Source organism: Erinaceus europaeus, chromosome 10 (assembly GCF_950295315.1).
Source record: "Erinaceus europaeus chromosome 10, mEriEur2.1, whole genome shotgun sequence".
NCBI lineage: Eukaryota > Metazoa > Chordata > Mammalia > Eulipotyphla > Erinaceidae > Erinaceus > Erinaceus europaeus.
Window position 1 is genome coordinate 28829210 of NC_080171.1, and position 8073 is coordinate 28837282.

Genomic DNA, 8073 nt, shown 5'->3' on the forward strand with positions numbered 1-8073 from the left:
CATGGGCCAGAGAGATAGCACTGCGGTTTATACAACTGCTCGAGGTTGCCCTAGGTTCAGTTGCTGGCATCATCATAAGCTGTGTTGTATACTCTGGTTAAGGGAAAGAGCTGGGGGGGGGGGGGGGAAGAAGGCGGAAAAAAAAACAAAAAAACAAGCAGAACATCAGTGGGTCCAGGCATGCCGACCAGAGATGTGCGGCCCGTGCGCCGGGCGCGGCCGTCTCCATGCAGCTGTGTGCCGGCCCGGGCTCCAAGGCGACGGGCACGGGGCCAGGCGTCTCCACAACACAGCACGCGCCCCTCCCCCGTTGCCGCAGTGGGTGCAGCCTGCCCGCCAGGCCTGCGGAGGGAGCGAGCCCACCGGGGAGGGGCAGCCGGGGCTCCGACTCTGCCGCCCCCGGCCCTAGGCGAACACTCGCCTGCTAGGCGCGTGCACCCCACCTCTTAGGAGACCCCCGCCGTGAAGCCCACCGCACCCGAGTTGCCAGCACGCAAGACGCGCGCTTCCCACCGCCCACCGGTCTTTCCCGGTGTGGCAACGGTCTCAGGGGTCGGTTCAGCCCGCGCCGCCCCTCCCCTTCCGCCCTCCCCAGGCGCACCCGAATCCCAGCAGCCCGCCCCGACAACCCAGTTGCCCGCCCGCGCGTCCCCACGCACTGCGGCGGTTACCAGGACGCTGGCCCTGAGTAGCCAATCGCGCCAGCCTACTGCCGTGCTCTCGGGAATTAACCAATGAGAAGACAAATCAATCATTTGAAACATCCAATGGGACAGAGCACCGCAGCTAAAGGAGGAAAGGACTTTGATTGGGTTACTGGAGGGCTTCATAGACCAATCGAAAGTAAATGGGGCTGAGTAGGCGGGCATTGGGGAGTATGACTGACAGGGACCTAACCAATGAAATGAGGGGTCTTGCCAGCCTCATTCTGAGCGCCCAATAAGAGGTTAGCGGAGGGCAGTCGCCATGGGTATATAAAGACCGGCCGCGCGTCGGTTGTAGCACTCTGCGCGCCCGCTCCTCGTCGCTTACATTAGGTCTGCAGTCCGCTTCCCCTGCCGCCGCCGCCATGAGGGAAATCGTGCACCTGCAGGCTGGGCAGTGCGGCAACCAGATCGGCGCTAAGGTGGGCAGTCGGACGTCGAGGTTTGGCGTGGGGACGGTGGCCAGGAAAGATGGCGCCCCCGCATTGCGGCCCTAGGCCGCTTGGCGCGGGGCCGGACTGGCCTGGGCTGTACTAGGCAGGGTGCGGCCCGGGGTTTGGGGTGGCTGAACCCGGGAAAGGGGGAGGCAGGACGGGCCTGGGTGTCGGGGGTAGGCAGGGGGTCAGGCGCTGGGAGCCCGGGTGGGGCCCGGCGGCGATGGCGGCGCCGCGGTGCAGGCTCCCGGGACTGGCCGCGGGGGAGGGGCGGGGCGGGCCGGGCCGCACCCGTCCGGGGCGGGGCCGACTCCTGCGCACCGGCCGGCGTGACTCAGCTCCGGCCGGGCGGCTCCGCCCGTGTCTCTGGCAGTTCTGGGAGGTGATCAGCGACGAGCATGGCATCGACCCTACCGGCACTTACCACGGAGACAGCGACCTGCAGCTGGAGCGGATCAACGTGTATTACAACGAAGCCACCGGTCAGACTCTGCCCACCCCCCCACCCCCGCTCTGCTGCCGGGGGCCCTTGGCTCACTCTCGCGCCCCCCTTTTCCTCCAGGTGGCAAGTATGTACCCCGTGCCGTCCTCGTGGATTTGGAACCAGGCACCATGGACTCCGTGCGCTCGGGGCCTTTTGGTCAAATTTTCAGGCCAGACAACTTTGTCTTTGGTGAGTTGTTTAGCCAGGCGGCTTAAAGGTCAAGGAGTGCCTCAAGGTCACTGGCCCCTCGCTGCCAGAGCTGGGCTCTGGCTCACTGTCCTCCAACTAGAAGTTAGGTTTCTGGACCAGTCTTCGCTCCCCTTCACTTGATCCTCTCCTAAGCGGCTTTGGATGGAAGGCCCAACTGTCTGCTGTGGGGGAGCAGCAGGCAGGTGTAATCTCTTATGGCTTGAGCCCAGACCCTGCTGGCTTATCTGTCCTTGGGCGCTGTCACGGCTGCCAAGAAAGGGCTGGTTCACTGTAAGTCGTCTCAGCTTGATCCTAACTTTTAAAACAGCTGTGGCTGAGTGGTGGCACACCCAGTAGAGCACACGTCCTGCCTTGTATGAAGTCCCTGGTCCCTACCTGGAGGTGGGGGAAGCTTTTCATGAGTAGTGAAGTTCTGTTAAAAGGTTTAGGTTTCTTTTTTATATCTGTCTAAAAAAAAAAAAAGTTCCAACAGCTGGGAGCAATGAAGACGTCCGTGATGATTTTGGTGGGAGAAAGAAAAATCAGCTGGGTGGTTGACTTACTCTGGGAGTTGACTCTTTTAACTACTGGGTGGAGAGTTTTTTATTTTAATGGCAGATCAGAGTATCACTCTGGTGCATGCCATGCTGGGGGTCGAGCTCAGGACTTCAAGCTTGAGAGTTGAATGCTAATTTATCCATTGCATCAACTCCAGTGAGGCTAATTCCAGAGGGGATTTTGCCAATGGTTTTACTATGTTATTTGATCCTGCACCTGGCTTTGTGTGACTGGCTGCCCTCTCTTGTAGGTCAGAGTGGTGCTGGGAACAACTGGGCCAAGGGGCACTACACAGAAGGCGCAGAACTGGTGGACTCTGTGCTTGATGTCGTGAGGAAGGAGGCTGAGAGCTGTGACTGCCTACAGGGCTTCCAGCTGACTCACTCTCTGGGTGGAGGGACTGGGTCTGGGATGGGCACCCTTCTTATCAGCAAAATCCGGGAGGAGTACCCAGACAGAATCATGAACACTTTCAGCGTGGTACCCTCCCCCAAGGTGTCGGACACGGTGGTGGAGCCCTACAATGCCACCCTCTCAGTTCACCAGCTGGTGGAGAACACAGATGAGACATACTGCATAGACAATGAGGCCCTCTACGATATCTGTTTCCGCACCCTCAAGCTTACCACACCCACCTATGGGGACTTGAACCACCTGGTGTCAGCCACCATGAGCGGGGTGACCACCTGCCTGCGCTTCCCTGGCCAGCTCAATGCTGATCTGCGCAAACTGGCTGTGAACATGGTGCCCTTCCCCCGCCTGCACTTCTTCATGCCCGGCTTTGCCCCACTAACTAGCCGTGGCAGCCAGCAGTACCGTGCCCTGACGGTGCCCGAGCTCACCCAGCAGATGTTCGACGCTAAGAACATGATGGCTGCCTGTGACCCCCGCCATGGCCGCTACCTGACAGTGGCTGCCGTATTCCGGGGCCGCATGTCCATGAAGGAGGTGGACGAGCAGATGCTCAACGTACAGAACAAGAACAGCAGCTATTTCGTGGAATGGATCCCCAACAACGTGAAAACGGCTGTTTGTGACATCCCACCCCGAGGCCTGAAGATGTCAGCCACCTTTATCGGTAACAGCACTGCCATTCAGGAGCTGTTTAAGCGCATCTCAGAGCAGTTCACAGCCATGTTCCGGCGCAAGGCCTTCCTGCACTGGTACACGGGCGAGGGCATGGACGAGATGGAGTTTACGGAGGCTGAGAGCAACATGAACGACCTAGTGTCTGAGTACCAGCAGTACCAGGATGCCACAGCTGAAGAGGAGGGCGAGTTTGAGGAAGAAGCTGAGGAGGAGGTGGCCTAGAGCTGTACCCGGTAAAAGCCTGGCAGCCACGTGAACTTTTATTCACTTACAATCTGTTCCGATAGCTTTGTCTGTGTGTGCACTTAATTCTTTCTGTCTTGACTTCACAACACCACATTAAAGCATTTTCATAGTGCCTGGTTTCGCCTCTTAAGTTCCTTTTTATAGGCCTTCCTTGTGCTATTGCCGAACGTCATCGCATAGTTGTCCTGCATGGCTGCGAGGGGGCAGCAGTGGTTGAGAACGGGTGGGGGCCCTTACCTTGCCCCAGGGAGACCATGCAATGGCTGTGAGGGGCCCCGCACATGAACATGCAGGCTTCTGAGGAGGGTGGGACAGACGACTGACCTGTCTGGGAGCCCCTTACACTAGGGAAAAGGGAGCATTTGGAGTAGACCTACCTAGTGGTACCCCCCACCTTCCCATGGATCCTGGTAGTGGCTGCCTGGTCTTCAGGAGATAGGTGAGTCCTGTGCACTCACATGGTATGAATCCCATGTAGAAGGGGATCAGGCCTTGGCTGTTGTAGATGGCATGGTTGGGCCAGTACGTCTTGGGCAGCCTCTCTCCCAGGGCACAGATGGGATTTCTGAACAGAAACTACAGAAACAGGTGCTCACTTGTAACTCCAAAGATAGGAGGCAGTGAGCAGAATAGGCTAGATGGGGGTGAGGCTGGCTCTGGGGAAGGTGGGCACCAAGCCCCACCTCTGCTGCTGCCTGCAGGTGTGGAGACAGTTGTGCAGGCCTAGGGGTGCTATCCTCACCTGGTTCCTGTCAAACTCATCCATTGCCTGTATGACTCCGTCTCGGTAATTCGTCCCCATTACCCAGGCAAAGCGGGGCACAAAGCCAGCATATCCTGGGGGAGGGAAGAAGTACCAGCCTGATGGGTGGTCCTGGACCAGATGTGACTCACTGGGAGAAGCTGGGCTCCAGGGAGGAATCCTAGAGCAGGAAGCCACCTCAGGAGCAGCCTTTGACAGCCCTTCATCCTGCCTAGGCCTTGGTGCCGTGTATCCTAGGTGCTCACCTGAAATGGCCTTGCGTTGGATCAAGTTGGGGTGGTCCAACTGTGGTAGCCTGTGGAACCTGCTCACATCCAGTGTCTCCTGCTGGGGGACTGGAGGTGGGTACTCATCCCTCCTGCAGTGGTAAAGCTGGGGAGGGAAGGGGCAGTCATCACCCAGCCCTCAACAGGGTCTGGCTAGGTTAAGGCTGGGTCCCAGCATGTCTCCAGTTACCTGGTAATGCCCAGGGGCCTCTGTGGCAGGGCTCTGCCAGGCCTCCTCTCCACGTGCCAGTCGCAGGCCTGGGTGGCCCAGGTCTTGGGATTCCTTCTTGCCCGGAGGGCACGGGGGGCAGGGTGGGTAGGGCATGAAATTTGCTGGCAGCAGGACCTGCCTGGACACATTGTCTATCTCTGGTATCCTCTGGTTGTCCATCTCCTGGGCAGGAAACCTGCCCATGATCTTGAAGTTCTTGTGAGGCTGCAGGCCTGTGTGAACAGGGCAGCTGTGAGTGGCGGAGGGCTGGAGGGTCAGGGAGGGGGGACCGGCAGGCAGCTTACCCGTGTAGTGGGGGATGTGGGGCTCCATCAGGTCTCGGCAGGGGACCCTGGCAGACTTAGACTTGCTGAAGTCCTCAATAAACTTGGGCTTGGCAATGGGTGACAACACAGAGCAGGGGCTCTTCTGAATGCTGGGGTCTGTGAGCAACTGTGCTGTGGTGCGCCCATAGGTGTTGCCCACCTGGTAGCGCAGCTGTGGGTAGAAGCCAGCGTAGCTGCAGAGGGAAGAGGTGGCAGCAGGGCCCCAGTGAGCAGATGTTGCCTACCTACAAGATGGGCAGCCATGCCAGCTGAACCTCATTGCCAGTTGCCTGACCTGCCTCTACCGGCTGCAGCCTGACTCTCTCAGGCTGCTCTGGACAGACAGACATACTGGCCACCTGGTGTGGATCTCCCTGGCCAAGTGCCATCAGGAAGAGCAGACTTGGGCCCTCTCTCATGAAGCCTCCCCTGGCTCCTCAGTTCTCCCACTTCCAGGGGACACCAGTTCCAGGGGCCCCGGAAATCACCCCCAGATATTTATTTACCCAGGGATGTAGTGAGGTTCTGGTGTGAAAAGGTTGTGTTTCTGAGTAGCTGCCATGTTGCCACAACTTCACCTTTGCTGCCTCTAGCCCTTCTGTTGTGAGCTGGGCAGGAGAGAGAGAGGGAGCAGAGGAGGCCAATGTCAGAGTTGCCAGCAGGTGAGGGTCCTCCTGTCCCAACCTGACCGCAGACTGACCTGTCAGCAGGTCGAGGTAGGCACCCCTCTGGGGGACCCAGAGCAGCAGCTCCTCCAGGGCTGGACAATGCTCCTTCCCAGGGAGTCCTGGCAACAGCACAGGCCCCATGACTGGCCAGTGAGGTCACAGAGCTCCCAGTGCCCCCCAGAGGAGGGTACCAGTATCCCTGACAATGAATTTTGACCAGAAGGCTGTGAAATTCCTGGCAAACTTTTATATCAATGGGGGCAAACACTGGACCCATGGCCCTCTGAAGCAGAAGCCACTTGTGACCACCCAGTAACTTCCCTGAGGCAATGGACCAGTTGGGGGGGACCAGGGCAGGGTGGCCGGCAGATTGGGGGAATAGTAGGCTAGCATATGTCTTGTATATCCAGAGCTGCTGTGCGGTCGTGGGGCCTGTCACATGAAACTGTGGGGGATGTGATGCGGCCCCCCAGGGTGCCGAAACTTCCAGTTGGCCTGAGGCAAAAGCTGGCCACCAAAAAGGAGCCCTTGCCTGTCTGCACCCCGAGGACCCCGAGGGAGCTGTGTGAGGAGGGGCCTGACAACTCCCTGCCCAGGTCCAGTTGAGGGAGGGGGGTTGGAAAAGTGCTGGGAGCATTCAGGCCCAGACTTTGCTTCCTGCTAGTGATGGACCAGCGGCCCCCCATCCTGACCGACCTGGACATTCCAAGTCCCACTACATACCAGGTGCCTGATAAGGCGTTTCGAGAATCTTCCCCACATCCCCACTTCACCATCGGCTGCAAGCCTCACACCCGAGGTGTGTGTAACCCCTGTGCTCACCCCCACCCCTGACTTGGGCCTGGGGACCCGGGGCAGTCTTCATCACACCTCCCTACCCCCTGCAGAGGGTGGTGGCCGCAGGGCGTGGCAGACCCAGTGGATGCAGAATGAGAATCCCTTCATACAGAAAACGGACTTTAATCAAGAACAAAAGGTGTTGGGTCCTGCAGGGCCAGCAGGGAGGGTTCCTTTGAGGGGCAGTGCAGGGAGGGTCCTCCAGGGGTCAGGAGCTATGGCAGCCTTGTTTCCTGCAGTGGCCATCGCCTGTAGACTATCAGCCACTCAAGTCTCCTGCCTTCCCTGCCTTCACCTTCGGAGGCCACCGGCCTGCCTTCAGGACCCAAGAGGCCACAGATCACCCAGGAGTGCTGCAGGTAGGGCTCACCAGTGGCCACACACTTCCAAAGGCCACAAGTCCAGAGGAGCACCCTGGTCCTACCACCTACGACATCCTTCCTGGGTGCCGTCTGCAGCACCCTCAATCACCTGCCTTCTCTATGAGCCACTCACCAGCCTTCGCATCCTGGATTAACTACTGTGAGTTAACCTTGCAGCTGGGCACAAGAGGGGCCTGGGGGAAGTGACAGCTCGGTCTGGGGTGGGGCTGCAACCTCGGAAGGGCTCCCAGTCTTCTCTCTCTGCAGCACACACCCCAGGGCCTGCTGACTACCACGTAGAGGACTGCTATAACTCACGCTTCCCCTCGGCACCTGGTGTGGTCATCCAGGGTGTGAGAAGACCCAAGCGCCATGACACAGGGCCCTTCTGTGCCCTCTAGAGCTCCCCGGGTACAGCCAACCTTGCCTACTTATGTCCTAGAATCCTTCCTTTGGGAACTTCTTGAACTCAGTGCCTCCAGTTTGACCTTTGACCCTATGGGTTCCCCTACCCTCTCACTCTCCTGGCTGGCTGACCCTTCTGTGAGATGCAACTGAAATGGAGGCCACTTACCCACACCCTTGCTATACAGGCATGTGATTGGTCCTCCCACTCTCTGTTTTGTGTCCGGCTCAGTGTGGGTTGTCCGAAGGTGGGACCTGGGTGCTATCTGTAGCACCCTTGACTATCCGCCTCCTCCATGAGCCACTCACCGGCCAAGGTCCAGCTGGTCAGCTCAGGGCAGTGACAGCCATCTATCTCCTGGGGTCCTGGAACTTATACTCCAGCTGGTTCAGCCCTAGCTGTGGACACAGGTTGCATGCACTATCTCCCTGAGCCTTGGCCTCCCTGTAAAGGGGGTGAAATGTCAGTCCCACAAAGAGTAGCTGTTGGGGGGGAGGCTTGCAGAGGGGACAGAAAGGAGATTCTTTAGG

At 58.8% G+C, this 8073-nt stretch overlaps 3 protein-coding genes across 5 annotated transcripts; 2 read left to right on the forward strand and 1 right to left on the reverse strand.

The window, feature by feature from the left end:
- Nucleotides 1–969: 969 nt before the first annotated feature.
- TUBB4B (tubulin beta 4B class IVb) lies at nucleotides 970–3816 on the forward strand. Its single transcript, XM_007521499.3, has 4 exons — nucleotides 970–1126; nucleotides 1512–1620; nucleotides 1701–1811; nucleotides 2620–3816. The coding sequence occupies exons 1-4, from the start codon at nucleotides 1070–1072 to the stop codon at nucleotides 3678–3680; spliced, it is 1338 nt and encodes a 445-aa protein (XP_007521561.1). The 5' UTR covers nucleotides 970–1069; the 3' UTR covers nucleotides 3681–3816.
- On the reverse strand, nucleotides 3673–6035 carry CIMIP2A (ciliary microtubule inner protein 2A). 3 transcript variants are annotated; one of them, XM_060199443.1, is made up of 8 exons: nucleotides 5971–6035; nucleotides 5777–5878; nucleotides 5250–5464; nucleotides 4924–5177; nucleotides 4713–4839; nucleotides 4447–4541; nucleotides 4163–4280; nucleotides 3673–3897 (listed from the first exon to the last, which is right to left on the reverse strand). In XM_060199443.1, exons 2-8 carry the CDS (start codon nucleotides 5830–5832, stop codon nucleotides 3809–3811), a joined length of 954 nt encoding a protein of 317 aa, XP_060055426.1. In that variant the 5' UTR covers nucleotides 5833–5878; nucleotides 5971–6035; the 3' UTR covers nucleotides 3673–3808. The 3 variants fall into 3 exon arrangements, with proteins under 3 accessions (XP_060055426.1, XP_007521621.1, XP_060055427.1); XM_007521559.2 differs by lacking the exon at nucleotides 5971–6035 and having other exon boundaries at nucleotides 5777–5950; XM_060199444.1 differs by lacking the exon at nucleotides 5971–6035 and having other exon boundaries at nucleotides 3811–3889; nucleotides 5777–5952.
- A 108-nt stretch (nucleotides 6036–6143) lies between these two features.
- Nucleotides 6144–7750, forward strand: STPG3 (sperm-tail PG-rich repeat containing 3). The gene is made up of 6 exons (XM_007521560.2): nucleotides 6144–6250; nucleotides 6349–6503; nucleotides 6603–6737; nucleotides 6826–6914; nucleotides 7015–7297; nucleotides 7405–7750. Exons 1-6 carry the CDS (start codon nucleotides 6144–6146, stop codon nucleotides 7536–7538), a joined length of 903 nt encoding a protein of 300 aa, XP_007521622.1. The 3' UTR covers nucleotides 7539–7750.
- Nucleotides 7751–8073: the final 323 nt, after the last annotated feature.

Coding starts and splice junctions, on each gene's coding strand:
- TUBB4B (XM_007521499.3), top strand. CDS start 1,070: ATGAGGGAAATCGTGCACCTGCAGGCTGGGCAGTGCGGCAACCAGATC. Junction 1,127..1,511: donor GCAACCAGATCGGCGCTAAG/GTGGGCAGTCGG, acceptor TGTCTCTGGCAG/TTCTGGGAGGTGATCAGCGA. Junction 1,812..2,619: donor GCCAGACAACTTTGTCTTTG/GTGAGTTGTTTA, acceptor CCTCTCTTGTAG/GTCAGAGTGGTGCTGGGAAC.
- CIMIP2A (XM_060199443.1), bottom strand. CDS start 5,832: ATGGCAGCTACTCAGAAACACAACCTTTTCACACCAGAACCTCACTAC. Junction 4,542..4,712: donor CCAACGCAAGGCCATTTCAG/GTGAGCACCTAG, acceptor TCCCTCCCCCAG/GATATGCTGGCTTTGTGCCC. Junction 4,281..4,446: donor ATGAGTTTGACAGGAACCAG/GTGAGGATAGCA, acceptor CTGTTTCTGTAG/TTTCTGTTCAGAAATCCCAT.
- STPG3 (XM_007521560.2), top strand. CDS start 6,144: ATGAATTTTGACCAGAAGGCTGTGAAATTCCTGGCAAACTTTTATATC. Junction 6,251..6,348: donor AAGCCACTTGTGACCACCCA/GTAACTTCCCTG, acceptor TTGTATATCCAG/AGCTGCTGTGCGGTCGTGGG. Junction 6,504..6,602: donor GAGGACCCCGAGGGAGCTGT/GTGAGGAGGGGC, acceptor GCTTCCTGCTAG/TGATGGACCAGCGGCCCCCC.